The sequence below is a fragment of the Malania oleifera genome, chromosome 2, assembly GCF_029873635.1.
Source record: "Malania oleifera isolate guangnan ecotype guangnan chromosome 2, ASM2987363v1, whole genome shotgun sequence".
Taxonomy (NCBI): domain Eukaryota; kingdom Viridiplantae; phylum Streptophyta; class Magnoliopsida; order Santalales; family Ximeniaceae; genus Malania; species Malania oleifera.
In genome coordinates this window covers 137968109-137988224 of record NC_080418.1, presented here as the reverse complement: position 1 = coordinate 137988224, position 20116 = coordinate 137968109, and the positions used below count along the sequence as shown (strand labels likewise).

Genomic DNA, 20116 nt, shown 5'->3' with positions numbered 1-20116 from the left:
CAAAGTGTTTTTGTATTCAAAGATTTAGCCTAAGTTCTCCAAAGCATTGAGTTATACAAATATTTTTAGGAGATTTGATAAAAAGGGGTTTGTGTGTTGAAGCATATCATTCATAAACTATTGTATCGTTTCATACATTCTGAGCTTCAAATTTCATCATATGGTAATGTATTAGGATTTTGAATTATACTCACTTGGAAACAATTTTGAGTGTTTTACATATTTCATTGTATTCACGATTCAGTGTGTGAACTAGGGTTTGAAATGAGAGTTGTAGCTCTTGTAAGCAGCGGATTGTAAGGGAAGTTCCGTCCCAATTTAAGGAGCATGGATTATAGTGAAATCCATGAGTGGTTTCTCAAGGCGAGGACGTGGGCCGAGTTGGCTGAACCTCGTAAAAAATGCATTTGTCTTCTCTCTTCCCTTTACTCTTTACTTTCTGCACTACATTTGATTTATTCGTATTGCATGTATAGGTTGCATAACGTTATACACAATTAATTGGGTAAAAAGAACTCATTGGTAAAATAAATTTGTCTTTGTCATAAATCCCTGAAATTGATTTGCTAAATATACAAATAGGGATTAAGTGGTAAATAGATTCAAAGAATTTTAAAATACCCAATTCACCCCCTTCCCCTCCTTCTTGGGATTACACCTAAATCAACTTTGTCAATCTTGGAAAAGTCTGGTCCTACAATGAGTATATCATCAACATAGAGTAAGAGAATAATATAAGTACTATCTGAAAACTTTTTCACAAAAACGCAATCATTTGAAAAGGCTTTTGAGTAACTATGATTAATCATGAAAGAATCAAATTTCTTGTACCATCTACATGGTGCTTGCTTCAACTCATATAAACTTTTCTTTAATTTGCACACTAAATTTTCTTTCCCTTTTTTTTTAAAACCTTTTAATTGTTCCATGTAAATTTCATTTTTCAAGTCACCATGTAAGAAAGCAGTTTTTACATCTAGTTGCTCAACTTCTAAATTCAAATTTGCTGTCATGCCAAGAACAACCTGAATAGATGATATTTTCACAACCAGTGAGAATATTTCATCAAAATCAATTCCCTTTTTCTGACCAAAGCCTTTTACCACAAGCCTAGCCTTGTACCGAAGATTCTTTCCATCATTTTTCAACCTAAACACCCATTTATTTTTCAAAAATTTCTTCCCAGAAGGAAGGTTAACCAAATCATAAGTATGATTATCAACTATGGACTTCATTTCCTTTTGCATAGCCTTCATCCATTCACCATTATTTTCATGTTTCATGGCTTCTTGATAGCTTTCGGGCTCCTCTTGATCTGATAGAGTAACATAATCACTTGATGGATATTTAGTTGAAGGTCTTGGCTCTCTTGAAGACTTTCTCAATGGAGCTTGCTCTTGAACTTGTTGCTCCCCCTCATTTTCATCTTCAACATCACTAGGAATTTCATCATTTTCAACATCTTCAAGAGGTGGATGAACATCTTCCATATTTTCATCATATGCCAAAGGTGGAGAAGGTGACTCTAAGTCAATAAAATCATTGGCATTATATTGTGGTTGTTCAACCGTACCAAAATCTTCAATTGTTTGATCTTTAAAAAATACAACATCCTGGCTTCTAACAACTTTCTTGTCAGCCAGATCCCACAATCTATATCCAAATTCATCATGCCTATGGCCAAGAAAAATACATTGCATTGTCTTGTTATCAAGTTTGGATCTTTCATCTTTTGCAATGTAAATAAATGCACAACAACCAAACACTTTCAAGTGATCATAAGTGACATCCTTACCTTTCTAAATTTTTTCGAGAACTTCACCAAGGAGTTGAAGGAGACAAATTAATCAAGTTCACCACCGTCCTCATTGCTTCACCCCAAAAATGATTTTGGCAACTTCGGTTGAGAGAACATGCATCTCATTCTCTCTATTATGGTGCGGCTCATCCTTTCGGCAATTTCATTTTGTTGAGGGGTTTTCTTGACGGTCTTTTGATGTCTAATGCCTTAGCTATAACAATATGCATCAAATGGGCCAATGTACTCTCCACCATTATCCGAGCACACACATTTCACCTTTTTTCCGGTCTCCCTTTCAACTTTAACCTGAAAATGCTTAAACACATCTAAAACTTGATCTTTAGTTTTCAAAGTGTAAGTCCAAACTTTTCTTGAACAATTATCAAGAAAAGTAACAAAATAAAGTGCACCACTATAAGATTTAACTTTCAAATGACCACATACATCGGAATGTATCAAATCTAGAATATTAGATTTTTTTAGTAACAAACTTTGTACGAAAAGGAACTATATGTTGCTTATCGGCCAAATAATGAACACAAGCTTTAAGAGGGGTACCTTTCATTCCGGATAGAAGCTTCTTTTTGAACAAAAATTGCATTCTTTTCTCACTCATGTGCCCAAGCCGTTTATGCCACAAATCGGTGGAAGAGCATTCACAACACCATTACCAATTTTACCTTGCATCATATAAAGTGTACTAGACTTCTTACTTTTAGCCACCACCAAATTACCCTTTGTGAGCTTCCATTTTCCATCACTAAAATGGTTGTCAAACCCTTCATCATCAAATTTTCCGATAGATATCAAATTTAGTCGAATGTCAAGTACATGTCTCACATCTTTGAGCACCAACTTACATCCAAAATTTGTTTCCAAACAAACATTTCTCATGCCAACAATTTTTGGCAAACCTTCATTTCCCATCCGAACAACTTCATAACTTCCTTTAGAATATAAAGTGAAGAAATCTTCCCAAGAAGTAACATAGAATGACGCACCGGAATCAATAACCCAATCAGTCTCTTGACTTGTCAAATTAATACAACTTTCTTCACAAATAACCATAAGATCAACATCAGATGCAACAGAAGTTGTGTCTTCATGCTTTTTCTCAAAATTTTTCTCTTTGTTTTGCTCCTTGAATTTTAATTTTTTACACTCCCGCTTCATATGCCCTTTCTTATGACAATAGTGGCACTCAATATCTTTTTTTTAAAAAAAAACTGAGCTGGACCGGCCTCTTGATTTATCATTACGGTGAGAATATCTGCTTTTGCTTTTGCTTCTCCCCCGATTTTCTGTCACAAGTGCCTCTAAATGAGAAGAGTCAGCTAATTTTTTTCTAATTTCTTCATTCAACAAGCTACTAGTTACTTGGTTCATACTAACAATTCTATCGGAAGCCGAATTACTATCACAACCAAGGTTTCCCAACTTTCCGGCAAAGAGTTGAGAAGCATTAGGATCTGCAACTCATCATCAAAAACTATTTTCATAGTAACAAGTTGATTGATAATATTTTTCATCTCATTCAAATACTCAGTAATAAGACCACCATTTTTATATTTCAAGTTCACCAATTTTCGGAAAAGAAAAGTTTTATTGTAGCCGACTTTCTATCATAAAGACCCCCCAATTTTTTTCACAATTCATATGCTGAAATTTCGATAGAAACATGATGAAAAACACTATCATCAATCCCTTGACGGATAACACCAACACCTTTTCTATTAAACCTATTCCACTCATCATTACTCATGTTTTGAGGCTTTCAACCATCACCCTCAATAGGTCCATCCAAATTTCTACAAAATAAAAAATTTTGCATTTTTGTTTTATAAGTTACCCAATTGCTTCCTTTGAAACTAATCATACGGTCAACATTACCATCCATAATTTACACAAACCTAATGAGTCCAAAGAACACAGCTCTGATACCACTTGTTAGGAAAAAAATTATATATGAACGATTCTCACAAGTAAATCAATGGCGTAATGTAAATAATAAATAAAAGTGAGACACAAGAAATTTAACGTGGTTCCCTCAAATGTTAAGGTATATCCACGAGACATGGCTGTCCAAATCCACCATCACCAAAATGTGAACAAAGTGGGTACAAAAAGCACGAGCCTTACAAATATACAAGAGTGTATAAACAAATGTAGTAAGATGGAAAGGTGTCACCAATATTGTGAACAAAACTCCCAAAAGAACCAACCAAAAAATGCACAACCAGAAGCTCCAAAAATACGCAGGTAAGCAGCAGGTTGTTGCAGCATAAGATGACGACCGGCGCTGGTGAGGTGAGGTGCTGGTGGGTGAGGGTCTACGTATGTGCAAAATCCGAAAATGAAAAGAAAAAAATAAGAGCGGCAGCTTGCTACTGTTGGCAGAAAAAATCAAATAGAGAAAAACCGTGGGGGCTAGCTTTTACTACAGTGTTGTGCTGTGCATGATGCATTTTGAGAATGCCAAAGGACATGCCTTTTTTGAGAAGTTAGCAAAGCATTAATAGAAAATCCTTGGTACATAGTCAAAGTAATGTTTCCACATGTGAGAGTGCTTCCAAGTGAATGCTCCTTGTACCCTGGCTCTTGAAGAAGTGATGCTAGTTTCAAACGAGCTTCACTTTGTAAACCATAATATTTTATGATTCTTCATATAGATTTTTATATTTGAAATTTTTGAGTTTGGAAATTGAACCACTCAAAAATGGCTTGGCTTGGTGAACATGGTAAGGATGAACTCAGAATACCATGTGAATCTGCATGGATGAACTCAGACTACCATTTCCCAGAGAAGAAGCAATGACGGTATCTGGAGAATAAGCATCGGCTAACTTTGTGTCAGCAGCCGCGGTAATACAAAGGATGCAAGCGTTATCCGGAATGATTGGGCGTAAAGCATCTGTAGGTGGCTTTTTAAGTCCGCCGTCAAATCCCAAGGCTCAACCCTAGACAAGTGATGGAAACTACCAAGCTGGAGTATGGTAGGGGCAGAGGGAATTTCCGGTGGAGCAGTGAAATGCGTAGAGATCGAAAAGAACACCAACGACGAAAGCACTCTGCTGGGCCGACACTAACACTAAGAAGCGAATCATGAGATTACCATTTGATAGAGTCCCCTACCATTCAAAATATAAACACACTCCCGCCAAAGAAACTAGCACAAAAGGGGTGAAGGTGTTTGGCTGGTGGGGAGGTGGGGAAGAGAAAGGAAAGAGAATGCATTTACTTGAAAGATTAAACTGCTTGTTCTAGATTTATGTTCTTGGTTTGAAGGTTGAATTATCCCAACTTGATCCTACTTTGTCATTCTTGGAACAATGTCTAGTCTCGCCTTTTCAACTCTGAACAAAAGCTCCTGAGGCAGAATCCAAAACCATCTATTTTGCAGCATATCCTATAAAACGAGGCAATTGGCTGAGATCCAGGTATCATATCATAATTATGCTTTAGGACATCTCAAAACAAAGTATGATGAGCATGTATACCAGTTAAAGCAACCATGCGATTCAGAAAAGAGTGGAAATATATTGAACCCCAACAAAGACTTGTCAACCAATCCCAAAAGTGATTTGTAAAGCTAGCTATGTCTAGATCTCCAAGACCTTAGAGGATCACCATTACTTGAACTAATCCCACTGTTGGGAATTAACAATAAATTCCCGAAACTTGTGAGAAACAAAATAGAGAAAGAACACATATCCAAAAAAAATCAATCACACGCACAAGACAGTATTTACGTAGTTCGACAATTTTACCTACATCCACAAAGTTGCAGTGATTTCACTATTATCAGGAAAAAAAAATACAGAGTGCGGCAGTACAATGTTCTCTCTCCCGCTCTCTCGCGAAGTGTGACCGCTTAACCCTAATCACACAAAAATAATGAACTTATATGCTGTGGACAAGGTTCCGAACGACCTACAAAACGGGCTCAAAAAATTTTCCCGAGGACATTGCCCCCAGACCCCCACAAGTACAGCTTGGGACAGCCCAAGCCTTCGCTCCATGGACTAAGTCTTATGATAGAAATCTCTCATTAAAGAAAGGTCGAGTAATTATTCAGATTTAACGTAATTAGGCTCCACAAAAACCCAACACCCACATGAAGAAATTTGTGTCTTCTTATGCTTGCAAAGAACTCTTCATAAAATAGTGGGATTACATCCTGTTTTTGCAAACCTATTGTTTGTTCAAAAGTTTCAACAGAGAAACTAGGCATCAACTTGAAACCTTCCATCTCTGTAAATTTGTTCAGTTGGTATTTCTGGTATTTTCCTTCTGAACAAGTCTTCTTCAAAAGTTTTAGCATCAACTTCTTCATCATTGACACTTTTAATTCCTTCATTTGATGCAAAAGCCAAGCTTCTTGAGCAAAGAATTGTTTTCAAATGGTAACAATATCCTTCAATTGTCAGGGACGGATGCCACAATGCAACCACCTGAAAAAAAAAAAAATTATATAACATAATAACTCTTCTCTAAGTGTGACTGTAAATAAAAAATCTTGTACTGTTACTGAAAAATTGAAATCAACTAAAAAAAAATTGAAGTATGCCTATAATCATGAGAACTCATACAAATTTGATGCAAGTAAAGGAGAATGCAAATTTAAGGATGCAAACTGTCATAGGGAGGGGAAGTATGAGAAGCTCTTGTGGGCTTCTCCACTCCTATAATCCTGTTGATACTTTAGCTTGAGAGGTTTCTTTTTCTTTTTCAGGTGAGGGTAGTCGTACTTCAATTCAACTGTAGTCCAGAATGAATTATTGTTGCCTGGACAAATAATTTTGAATTTTAAAAATGTGTTGCAATCTTCACCTATACATCGCTTCTCAATTAAAATTGTTGACAATGAATGCACAATAGAATTTTCCATTTCATGCATGCGTATGTGGGGCAGACACATGCATAAACACAATCAAATCAATCAATTGCATCCTGTGGCATAGTGGGCACCCTGTTGTCAACTATGAAGATCCTTCTTCGTTGTTTGATACAAAATACTGTCGAAGAATTGTTCTATGTTAATATACTCCTCTTATCCGGAATATATATATATATATATATATATGCAAAAATTGGGATGTTAAATCTATTCTTATTAGCTGCTTTTATTGATGCTAATATGTTAAGCCAAGTTCTTTTTTGGTGTTACTTCCTAATAAAACTTCCTTCCACACTCCTACAAATCTAATAGTACTATCTTACCTCCCTCAATTTTGTGCAAGATTAGCTTTTCTCAAAAAAATTAAATGGCTTTCCTACAAATAGTTTTGTTGCTCCTATCACTCCCTCATTTCAAATGAGATCAGCAACCAAAAAAAATAAAATAAGACCAAAAAACTAAAACTAAATTGCGCACATATAATAGATGCCACCCCCTATATTCTATAGAAAAAAAATTATTATAAACTTTATAACGTACTATATTATGAACCTTCTCTAAGATTAAAAAAATAATTGTATAAAAATATATCCCCATTTTCCTAAAGTTTTTACTAATTTTTTGAACAACTATACAATCTCTTATGCAAATCTTTGTTCCATTATCCTCTCCAAAGTTTGATGGTGCATCTCTATTAGCATTGCGAGAAAAGGAGGGGGGGGGTCCTCTTGGACTTGATATTCATGAGTAAGCACCAACTGGACCTAAAAGCTTAAGCCAAGTATTAGGTTCACCCATATAAGCCCCTCATCTTTCACCTAATTTTCCAATGTTTGACAATGCTTATCTCCTCCTAATAATTCTCTAGAACTCAATTTTTTTCCTATGGGAGGAGGCCCAATTCTCCAACAATTGCTCCAGTGGGCCTTACCTTCACATCTTATGTGCCTTGGATTACATTTCATGTGCCCTTGAATCTATTCAATCTCCCACGCCTCATCCCCATTTGGATCTATATTTTCGGTATAATGATTCTTATTTGCCCTAATCACACTTTTGGTCCTCCTAATAGCATGTTAGGAGAATGAGCTCTTATAAAGGCTTACCCAAAGTTACAAACAATCAACAACCTGCTTCAAAAGGTTAGGAGTATGGGACTTCCATATGCTCCACATAAATCAACACCTCGAAGTCACCACGAAGGAATGTTATTTTAACACCCAACTAAACAACTCTAGATCAACCTATATCATGGACAATAACACTAGATCGGAGGTAAGCCAAACAACTGGAGAGAGCACCTTATCATAGTCTATCCCTTCCATTTGAGAACACCCCTTTGGCGCTAATCTAACCTTTAATCATTTAACTTCACTTTCTAAAGCATTATATTTTTTCCTAAACATCCATTTGCACCCCACTATTTCCTTCCCTTAAGGAATCTCCATCCAATTATTTTTGTGTCCCCCCCCCCCCCCCCTCTTTTCTTGGACTTAAATCAGCATCCTAGTAAGGATATCCATTGCTAGTGATTAAGGCAAAACAAATTATATCCTCAAACCATATCTTCTGAGTCTAGTTTGTATGTTGCTAAATTGTAATCATGTGATTGTTGTTGTTTATGCTGTTCAATGGAAGACATTTAGCTATGGATCTTGTTGTCTACTGAACATTACCTACATCCCTAATCACCCACTATCCTTCTCCATGGACACCTAATCAAACACCAAATTTGTGCTTGTCACCATCTTTTAATCCTCTAGATCCCATACCTTGAACCCTTTAACCGCCTTTTCATAGTCGGTGAAAATGCATCCGTTAGATCTATGGTCAAACTTGGATTGAAGCCCACTAGGAACGTGAAAACTTGCTAGATAACCAAAGATCCTTGATGTAGAGTAGTCTACCTTAAGTTGTCTAGATATCCTCGACCACTTCATCATCCAGCTTCCTAGAAGGTAACTACTTAATAATAGAACAAGCCAATGTTGACTACATCTGCCCAAAAACTCTTAGGTAATCCTACCCATAGTCTCATACGCCTAACCTTTTGAAGCAGGGTGTTGTTCATTCTCCCGGCCGCCACATTGTTATATGAACTGTAAAATGCTTGACAATTCCCTTAGCTGCAGAAGTCCACAAACTTATGTGACTTAGTCTAGTCCATTATCTGGCTTGGAGACTTTGTTGACTTTCATGCTTGTTTCTCAATTTCTAATTTTCACAACTTGCATTTGTTTCTGAGATTTTGCTTTCCACTACTGAATTCAGAGAATGCTTTGACTTTTTATTTATGAAGTATGCCCAAAGCTTCCTAAAGAGATCACCAATGAAGCTAAGAAAAGTGTTGAGCTCCATTCCTTGTTGATACCCTTACAATCCCCAAAACATCAATGTGAACATAGTATAGAATGCCTCTACTCGTCTAGGAGGATAACTCAAACTTCTCCCTGCACTGTTTACCCAAAATGCAATACTGTAGAAGTCTCTTTTTGTGGAACTCCATCATACCTCGCTCATTCATATGCCAAAGTATAGTGTTGCTCACTCATATAGTCACACACCAAAGTATAATGCCAATTATGTTAATATCAATGACAGACGGTTTACTCACAACTGTACTACCTAGTAGGCAATACCACCCTAGAACCCATAGACACCTTCAAAATTCCATTGTCAAAAGCTAATAAAAGGCCATGCAGAGTCTTCTAATCACTGAGAGAAGAAAATATAGATATTAGAATGAGTACATGTATTAAGTTAAAACCAGTAACTGAAAGACATAAAATGATAGAGATTCTATAATGATGGCAATAAGAAATTTTAATCTCTCCAATCAAGAAAGAAAAAAGGTAATTTGTAACTTTCATTTTATAAACCTAGTTAGAAGCACTTTCAATAAGTGAATGCTCCCTCAAAGTATTTCTTCTGTTTGGTATTTTTCGCGGGATAAGCTTTTCAGCTTGATATGGTCACTCAAGCAGAGTGAACCTAAACAGGGTTGAGTACACACAACATAAACTGGCAACACCATTTTCCAGGAACTTGGCTTCTCATAGATGCAATGTGCCTTGTCTTTGCCCAACTGGGTATCATACAAATGCTTCCTTTGACAAGCAAACAGGGCATCTTACATGGGATTTAAAGAGTTGAAGCAAGACATGCTATTGAATTTGAAGAATGATAAATGATACCGGGTGCTGCATTTGGACAAAACAGAACTAGAGCAATTCTAAACTTTATAAGAATCAGTAATCTTCAGTAACGGATCAATGACACTTTTGTGTTGATGGGGGGGAGGGGGCAACTTCCTTGTCCTAATGCCGTACATTTTAAAAGAAATGAAATAACTTTCTTCTTTTCCCCTTAATTAACAGGAAATAAGTTCTGCATACCTAGAAAGTTAATAAGTACTTATCACAGAATCAAAACAGCCTATTCAGATAAAATGCAGTTCCCTAGAGCCCTCAAATCAAATCCAAAAGACAACAAGAATTATTATATGTGTTGCCTACCCAATATGTAACAGTACTCATGAAGGCCAACTATGAGAGAGTGAAAGGAAAAGATTCCCGCATCATAATTGGCGGCAACTGCTGCAGATGTGAAGTGCTAAACTGCTCCCAAATCAAATAACAGGATAGACACCAGCAGGTTCTGATCCCTATCTGCATGGGTTAAAAAATAATATCACCAGCTCTGATTGAAGGCCAAAAGAAAAATGGAAAGGAAAAAAAAAAAAAGAGAGGCAATAAAAAGCTCTGGCCAGGGGCAGTCGGGTGGGTAGGTTTCAATGCCTCCACAACTATCACCCCTAACCCAGCAGAGCAGACAGGAGAGGAGTAATAGAGGGGAAGTTGCAAGTCTCAAGTGTTGTAAATATAGTTTCAAATTTTCAATAAAAATTTTATGGCACCTCTCTACAGTACTCTGAAATCAATCCCAAAACAAATATATTTATTGAGTCCAGTACTCTGAAAGACCATCCCTATTTTTCCTTTTCTGTTTTCACAATTATGTTCTGGGTTAATTTCTTACACCACACACCATAACTCATTAGTGCAGGAATTGGTTCCAACACTAATACAGTCCAAGTTCTAAATTGCACATGACCAAGTGCAGCAAAAAGATGTCTAGCTGTGAAGCCATATTTTCTTATTTGGTTGCTGCAAAGAAGCTTTCAGGAAAAATAAAAAAATAAAATAAAAATAAAAACCAAAATAAGCATCAGTAGCAAGTCCACCCCTTGTAACATGAGTAACTCTCGAGCAGAAAACCATGCCATTTGACAGGGAAAAGAAAGTAAGCACACCTATCTAATGGAAATGAGCCTTCAAATACCTTGGTGTCAACAGTAATCGCAAAGTATGTCAACAGATGTTTGAGCATATTTGCTGCTTAATGTAAGAACTCCCAAAAGCACACAGCACATAAATCCGTTCATGACGCACAGATAATAGGATGGTCCTTGATCTAGCTCCACAACCCAATTGAGTTGCAAATGCACTGTGGTAGAAGGGTGAAAATAATGAATTACATTAGTATGTAGTTCACAACATGTTTTCCTATAAATCACTAAAAATAGCAAGATGGCTGCAAGAAGCATTTCAGGGGAGACAAAATCACACCATGACCATTCAGTCAGTGTTAGATCCATAATGCTAATAAAATGCCTCAGCTGCAACATAGTAGGAAATTTTGAAAAGTTCTAAAATGCAAAGGCTATTAAAAATAAGTAACTCAAACTATGGGAAGAGAAAAAGATTAAGCATATGAAATTATCTAAATTTTGTATATACTGGGAAAAAATCCATTCATATGTTATTTAAATTATCATGAACTTTAAGAATTTCAAAACTTGAAGTTCCAAATCACAAAAAAAGGGGATTAACGTCGTATACTTGTGAAATGATAACCATTCTCACTTCCTTTTGTGTGTGTGAACACTTCGATGTAGAATACGGAAGAGAGATGCACGAAAGAGAGAAGATAATTCTAGGCTTAATAAATATCAACCATGCATCCAAACTCTGAAGTACTAATTATACAAAGCCCAGCAAAACAAACCCATGATAGGAAGTACCAAATAATGTAAAAATCCTAAAATAAGAAACAAAAGAAAATTCCAACACCTCACCAGCCAACCTAGAGGAGGTAGATCCTAGGCTTGAAGCTAAAGGAGCTGCAGGAGATGCAAAAGGTGGATGGATGAGTGTGCGAGAGAATGCTCTGTGTCTGGAAAATTCATCTCTAGACAGGTAAGCAATTAACTGGATTTTCACGGGTGTTTATGGGAAGGAGAAGGGAGTCTGAAGAGGCAAGCTTTATGGCAAGAGTGACATTTGGTAAGAACCAAATGGTTAACCCTTGATTTATAACAGGGGATTTCAATACAGTGCGTTGCCACCACCAATTTCAGTATGGTGCAATACCACCACCCTCGCTGCTGTCGCCGCCACCACCACTCTCTCCCCCAAAAAAATAAAGAACAATGGAGATGCTAACTTGTAGTTCATAAAAGATTTACAGCTTTACAATTGGTCAGCCATGAAGAGGGAAAGACCTCATGCGGACCAACTTTAAGGAAATCACATATTTCTCAAGAGTACATGAGAGCAATCAGCAATCTGATTCTCATGGTTGTCATGTCACAGAAACCTCCTGCAAATTGGTGTTCAAAAAGAGAGGGACAGCCATCACAATGGACAGTGCTGCAACCTGGATGTCTTAGATTTCTGTGAGACCTTTGTTTTGCTTTGATGACATGATCAAAGAGACTCACGTCAAAAAATATTGCAGCAATAGACGTGTGTGGTGGTGGATTGGGCTCTGGTACATGAGAAAATTTTACAGCAGGGGAAGACTCTGATGGATTGGACCAACTTCAGGGAATAACCCAGCGGCCAGCGCTGTTCTGATACCAAACTTGATGAAGGTCAGCAAGGAAGGAGGAGAATAAAGAGAAGAAATGAATGTAGAGAGGAGAAGGAGAAGGAGAGAACTCAGGAAACAAGCAGATGTCAAAACAACAACTACCCAATATTTAAACACCCCACAGTTAAGTCAAATACATATTTCCATAACCATCTTGAAGTACAAGAAATAACAAAACAAACACAATTTTTTTATTTTTTTATTTTTTGATAGAAAAAGAAGATATTTCATCAATAAGATAAGAATTTACAAAGAGGAGAATAAGACATCTCCCATCAAAATTCTGGAAAAATCCAGGAAAAAAAAAAGGAACTAAAAGCACAGATAAACAGTTTGAAACATCAAAGCAAAAAATTCCTCCAATATTGCAGAATTTCCCAAAAGCTTGCTCCCTTTAAGCATCCAAAGCCAATGCACAATAAAGGCCAAGTAATGAATCTGTTCCCAAACCATTAATGCCACAATTTCCAACATCTCCATTTACTTCCATTCCCTTTCTAGAGTGCCCTCGATATTGTCAGGGCCTTAAAGAGGTTAATACATGATTTGCTCTAGTCAAGTTAAAGGCAGGGTTGTTAGAAGCTGAAATCCAAAGCGGGGCTAGGGTTTGGCAATGTGGTATCCAAAAAACATCTCTTAAATGGTTGTGGAGGTTTCCCTTGGAAGTTAATTCCCTTGGCACAAGGTGAATAAAAGTAAATAGGGGTGCCATCAAAATGGGAGGGAGACTACTGTACTGCCAATAAGGCAGCCCTCACCTAAGGATTCCTAGACAAATTCTTCTCTATCAAAATCTTAAAACCACATATGCCTCTCCTTTTCTAATATCACATCAAACTTCCAAAGAAATGCATGAGAAATATTAGCCTTGTGCCATAGGGACATACATGAAATGTTATTTGGATACCACATTGCATGAAAATATTGCCCTAACATGACCACCTGATGCATCACATAGCTTTACATAGAGTCAATAAGGATGGCTTGCTGGAGTCTAGAATGAACACTCCCCATATAAGGTAGGATTTCACTAGGCAGCGCCTTTGACTGGACCTGTAAGCACCTAGAAAATGAGAGAAGAATTTGGAAACTAGAAACTCCTCCTGTGGAATCCTAAGGATCTAACAAGTTTCACGCTGCCTATCAACTACCTAACGCAACCCTCCACCTTTACCAGGGTTTGGAATTGGCTGTGTGTGAAAAGAATTAATAGCACTTATAGAATTTGATACCTTGGATCTAAAACGCAAGCAGAAGGAGAAATCGAAAAAGATTAAGACATAATACATAGAGTTAATGCAGGTTGGTGAAATACAGAAGCACTTCACGTATATTGTGCAATTGTAAAATACCTTTAAAATCAAAAGGCAAGTTGTATAGGACAGCTATAAAACTAGCTATGCTATGGATCAAAATGTTGGGTAACTAAGAAACAACACATCCAAAAAGTAAAAGTTGCCGAAATAAGAATGCTAAGGTGGATGATTAGAGTAACATTAAAACATAAAAATTAAATGAAGGGAATGAACATATTTGTGGTAAATTAGGAATAGCACCTACAGATGATAAGATAAGAGAGGGGTGGCTGAGATGGTTTGAGCACCTACAACATAGGCTAAATAAGGAGTAAGCTAGTTACTGTTGGTGGCAATAGATGTGGTAAGGATAGACCTAAAATAAATTGGAATGAGCAGCCCTCAATTTGTCAGGGGAATTGCCCAACATTGTGTAAATTGGCAAAAAAGGATTTTTTAATCAACCCACCTAATAGGAGTTAAGGATTGACTTCTTCTTCTTCTTCTTCTTCTTCTTGTAGAAACTGCTTATGTTGCCACTTAAGATTTTCAATGCAACAAATGAGTGGACGACAAAAATTCAGATCCTCACTCATTCCCCCAAGGGTTGTCCAGTGATCACCCAACGAACCACCTTCATCCATTTTTTACTTGAACATATTTCATATGGCAAAAATACCCTTCAAACATTCTTCTACTGAGAATGTGATGCCTCAAGAGCATCCCAATCTGCCTCACAATGTTAAATAACATAAATCAAGAGGACACTAGCAGCTCCATGCTACTCCACTAGCACGTCATGATTAGGTAGTTATCCCTAAGCCAGACCTTGTAACTTTCAGAAGAGGCAGAAAGGTGAATCATCAATCAAGTTCCTAGCTTTAATAAAAATTGTCACAGCCTGGGCCCAAATGAGATAGTTTATGGCATTCAATTTTATAGATGTCATTAGCAGACCTACTAAATCAGTTTGAGCAGTAGACTGGACAGTAACTTGAGCAGGAAAATTTTGATTGGGCATAACTCTGTTTTCCCATGAGTCATCAAGGAAAATCTCCCAGTTCATCACAAATTTTTAAAAAAATAAAAAAAAATAAAAAAAGAAAGAATAAAAATTTAAAAAAAAAAAAAAATTCAGATGCTCTACAGATTGTATAAGATAGAAACAAACCCTTCAACACATCAAACAATCACAAAACTGAAGAAACAAATCTGCAGTGCATATAAATCATAACACTTCAGGCATTTTCTACCTCATACTAAAAGAGTCATTTTCATACTGCACAAACCTACAGAACTGGAAACCAACCATTCCCATTAGGTTGCTGGACACAAACTAATAAGAGGAGAAAGATTCTGTCATCTATCTGCTTCTTACACCCTCCAACTGGTAGTGAAGGAAACCAGGATTGAAAAGAAAAAGGGAGAAGAAAAAGCAGCTTTGATCCCATGTTATAAGAAGACGCAGGCCTTATAAGAAGAGGCAGATCCATGAACAGTACTGATGACCAGTACCCATGAACAGTGCCTGAACACTAATCAAGATCAGTAATTATGAACAGTAATTGCAAACAGTGAAGCTCTGATACCTTGTTACAATGTTTGGTTAGAAAGATGAAGAGAGAAATGAGAAGAGAGATGATAGGAAAGAAAACAAGGTCAATGTAAAATCATCACTCTTTCGGAAACCCTACCTTCTTATAATATTACATACTTATTACACCTACACAAATCTAGTGTTGGTAATTAATAGCTAAATTATTTAGTAACAATAACAGATCTACTTACCCTCCTAATCCTCACATATAGAATATGTAATCGTAGTAGTAACACTGGCATAGTCGAGAATATAAATAAAAGCAAACCAACTCGTTGAACATTATTTAAAGGTAAAAAATGTCTTAAAAGCATACTGTGAGGAATCAAGCATTGCTGATATTACTTTGCACTAATCCTTTCTCAGGATAGGAAAAATGAACTTCATATGCCATGAATATGTAGAGTGCATATCTGTTTTAAAAGAAAAAGGAAAAGGAAATTTGAATGTGGATAATAACCCATTTCCAGAAATTGAGAGCAATTGAAAATTGTCTTCTATAACTTTTATACTCTATAAGCACATAGACTTGACCAGGAAAACATCTCCAACAAAGAAATACACGCAGAAATCTAGCTAAGAATTTCACGTGAAACAGAAAACATAGAATTTATAGAGAAAACCAACAATTTACCTAATGGCATAGAAGAGTTTATCCGGTCTCCATCACAACTGCAGAATCTCCCAATTTTTCTTTTATAACTGAAATATCTTTAGACAACTTGCTCAGAATATCAATGCCTTTCATCCCATGTCCATCGAGGTAATTCAACAACCAAAGAAGAGCAGACTCGTTGATCATAAACCCACCCAAGCTCATAGGAGAACCCCCATTCTCGTTTTGGAGTTTCTCTAAGAAGTCAGTCAAGCTTTTAAACAACATGGAGGCATTAGACACAACCCAATTGGCCAGAACTGCAGCAGCAAAGTCTGGGAACAGATTACTGGGTAGAAACATGATTGCACCAACAAGTTCAGGCGAGGGAGCACAAGAAGTGCAGAGTGTCAGACAGCCTCCAACTGCAATGGAATTTACATCTGGATCTAAAACACCAGAGTAGAAAATTTCTAAAATTACCTTCTCCACTTTAACCTTGGAAACCACAAGCTCAGATCTAATTAGCCCCCATAGCTTATTCTGTTGAACATAATCCCACTTGACAGAGGTCTTGATTAAGTTGCATATATTCTCACTGTTTTCACCAAATATAGAGAATTTTTTCAAACTAATTTCAAACTGAATACCCAAAATTTCTGCATGATCCAATTGACTCACAAGTAATTGAATGACATTTTCCGCACCTACGGATAAGTCTGAAAGATGACTAAAGATGCTGCAAAATACAAACTTCAATCTGTTCCGTTTCCATTGAGAACAAAGCATTATGTCAGAAATAAGGAACTTACGCAGAGATGTATCTGCTTTTTTGTGTAATAGATTCATGGAATATATAAGAAAACAACGGTAAGCAGCAAAAGCACCATCTACCAGATTACTAACAAACTCCTCATTCACCTTAGAACCAGAAACAATGGTTTCAGCAAAATCTTTTCTCCCACCACTCATATAAGAATTATATGCATCAATATGAAACTTTAGGAATGGCATCCTTGTATAAAATACCTTAACATAACTGTTTTCAGTTGCCATGCTTCCCAAATAACCAGATACATTTGCTTCGTAAGCAAGTCTTGATGCATAAGATAACAGACGTGCTCCAACAGGTGAACCAGTTTTTGACCAGAACAATAACATGTCTTGTATCCACTCTTGCTGAGAAAAAATAAAATTACTAATAATTAAGGCCGTGGGAGAGTGTATTTCATCATCAAAGAGGGGGTTATCAGGAAGAATTTCAAGAGGGGTGAATAGTTTGTATCCATTCAACTCAAATTCCTTGGCTATTTTACAAGAGAAATTTTCAGGGTTGCAAATGAAATCAGTTGCTTGCCTGGAAGGATCCCTATTTGCAAATGAAAACATTATCTTTTCCAAAATCTTAAGGCCTGCGGAATTTGACCTTTTGTAAGTTTCTCCAAGATTTTGAATCAAATTCTCTATGGAATCAATATGACTTTCATCAGCCACAACCACTGGCCCACAAGAAACATCAGGATTATTGGAAACTGAAGCATCAACAATTTTGCAGCCAACTTTGTCATTTTGAGCACATGTAGTTACTGTCAGCTTTCCCTCTAAAAGTATCTGTGTTTCTGCTGTGGATGCACATGGAAAACTCAAGGTTTGCATTGAATGATGAGGAAGCTGGGGTGCCACTGTTTCATTTGGAACTCCCAATCGCAAACCAAATAGAAATCTCCCAAGCCTGTCTTTAAGAAAAGGGGAAAGTACATCAGAAGAAGCTAAAACATCCAGAGAAGAAACCACTCCTTTCTTAACAAGAGCACTAAAAGCAGATGAGACTCCTTGACAGATGACATTTTTTCTCTCAACATCATAATTGTCCACAAGAAGAAACAGAAACTCAAGAAGAGTGTGAGTCATGTCAATGTATTTTGGTATCGAGTTTACCATCAGTAGCATTGCAGGCTCAATATTCATAATATTGTCCAGTCTATCATCGAAGAAAAGCCAATCGTAAAATAAGGCCAACTTCACATTAGCTTCGACATAATTCTTCCTACAACATTTCAGTAGCCAACCTATAACAGCCCATCTCGGTATCACGTCAGACTGGATAATTTCATTAGATGGGTGGTGGGCACAGCATATGAATCGAACAATGTCGCATATAAGAGTCTCCTTTTCTGGCCCATAAAGAAACTTCCTGGCAAACCATGCCTGGTGCCGCTTTTGACTCCCCAATTTCACATGTGATAGCAAAAATCGCAATTGGGTTTCCATTTCAGGAGTGATCCGAAGTAAAAAGTAATGACTTGAAGTCCTGGAGCAGTAGAGCTGCGATATATCTGAAAAACCAGGCGACCTAAATACACCAGGGTTCAACACCAAATCCTTCCATAGGACACGAAACTCAGGAACATGAACCACATCTTGTAGAAGCCGAACAAGATCCCTCCCAATCCTCAAACACAGATGGAATTGCTCCCTCAGAACTCTAATACAAAACTCAATCTCCATCCTCTTTAACATCTCCAGTTTTGCATTACTCGACAAATGATAATGATCCGCCAATAAACGGAGAAACGTATACAAGGCACTCGCTAAAACTGACGGTTCTTCTTCTAGCAGACAATCCCATTTCGCAGTAAAAAGACTAACCAAGTTGAAACACAACCACAAATTCCCGTCCCTGAAATCGCCTAGAGCTACTAGCCTCAAGAGGGACACTAACAAACCATCTATCCCACATGCCGAAACATCGACCATTTCCGAAGTAACCCAAATCAATTGAACCTTCACCGAATCAACAAGTTTTGGGTACAACTCCATAGCAATCTTGGTGAGTAAATTGACAAAAAAACTATACCCATCCGTGACAATGGCATGCAAGTGCTTGACGTGAATTTTAGCCAAATGGGGCTCGGATAAAATCCCATGGAGGATTGCCTGATTGAGCTGAGCGTATTCTGATTGTGATGGGATTGTTAATGGAAATGGGGGTCTCAGCTGGGGTTCAAGAAGCTCAAAGGCCTCTCTAAGGGACAGTTCCAAGGGGTTTTCTGCTTCATAAGGGAAAATCTGAAGCAATTTTGAGGCCATGTAACGTTCACCAACCAGAAAAGGAACAAAACAATGAAAATACAATATAAGAAATAAAGCAATAGCCGTCCGCGTATTTTGCCCAGACCCACTTCATTCCCAGCAATCCTTCTTCAACTACTCGCTAAATTCAAGCCCCACACGGAAATCTGGACTTTAATTCAGAAAGCTTAGCTCCCACAATGCCTTCAGAATTGTTTTTTACAGATGGTAATGCTTGAAATGCAGGAGACGGAGAAAGATGAATTCACAAAAGGTCAAGAAACCTCCTAATGCTATAGAGAAAAGAGAGCTAGGCAAGATCATGCTTTGGAAGTTCAAGTTAGAAATTCAAGACGTCGGGTGGGACTGCGCGGGTTCGGCGGGTTTTGGCGGGTGGGTGAGCAAAGGGAGTGAAAGGGTTTAGGGTTTCAATTGGGTTGCAATTGTGAAAATTGAGGCTTGAAGCGAGAAATTAGCAGAAACGTTGTAGCGCTCCAACTCTCCAAGGATTGAAGGAGACGCTACCGCCTTCATGGGTTGATTCAAGAACAACAGAAGATCTGCGTTCTGAAGGAGAAGCTCACCCTGAAGTACTTCCAAGGATTATTTTGTTATGAATTTTCAAATTCTTAAAATACCATATGATTATTTATTATCGTTATTTAATATAAAAATAATATTTTAAATAAAATAATATTTTTAAATCTAAATATAAAAAATTAGAAGTCTTCTCATAGATTATGATTAATAAAATTGTTTTAATTTTAATAATGAAATTACAAGTTTAGGTTAAGTTTAATACATATCAAATTAGATTCAAATTCAATCCATTTTGTCCTGCACCCAATATGAAAAAATTATAATTTTTAAATAAAAAAATCTAAAAATCTAAAAATCCTTGTTGTGATTTAACTAAAAAATGAAT

The 20116-nt window shown here is 37.0% G+C and overlaps 1 protein-coding gene across 3 annotated transcripts; it reads right to left on the bottom strand.

Annotated features, from left to right (window-relative positions):
* Positions 1-5916: 5916 nt before the first annotated feature.
* On the bottom strand, positions 5917-19814 carry LOC131149630 (uncharacterized). Of its 3 annotated transcripts, XR_009135265.1 has the most exons (4): positions 16159-19814; positions 11040-11204; positions 10214-10366; positions 5917-6252 (listed from the first exon to the last, which is right to left on the bottom strand). XR_009135265.1 is itself a non-coding variant. In XM_058100251.1 (2 exons), the coding sequence occupies exon 1, from the start codon at positions 19207-19209 to the stop codon at positions 16177-16179; it is 3033 nt and encodes a 1010-aa protein (XP_057956234.1). In that variant the 5' UTR covers positions 19210-19808; the 3' UTR covers positions 5917-6252; positions 16159-16176. The 3 variants fall into 3 exon arrangements, 1 of the variants encoding a protein (XP_057956234.1); XR_009135266.1 differs by lacking the exon at positions 11040-11204; XM_058100251.1 differs by lacking the exons at positions 10214-10366; positions 11040-11204 and having other exon boundaries at positions 16159-19808.
* Between the last annotated feature and the right edge of the window lie 302 nt (positions 19815-20116).

Bases quoted from the DNA above. Each gene is read 5' to 3' on its own strand.
- LOC131149630 (XM_058100251.1), bottom strand. From the start codon at position 19,209: ATGGCCTCAAAATTGCTTCAGATTTTCCCTTATGAAGCAGAAAACCCC.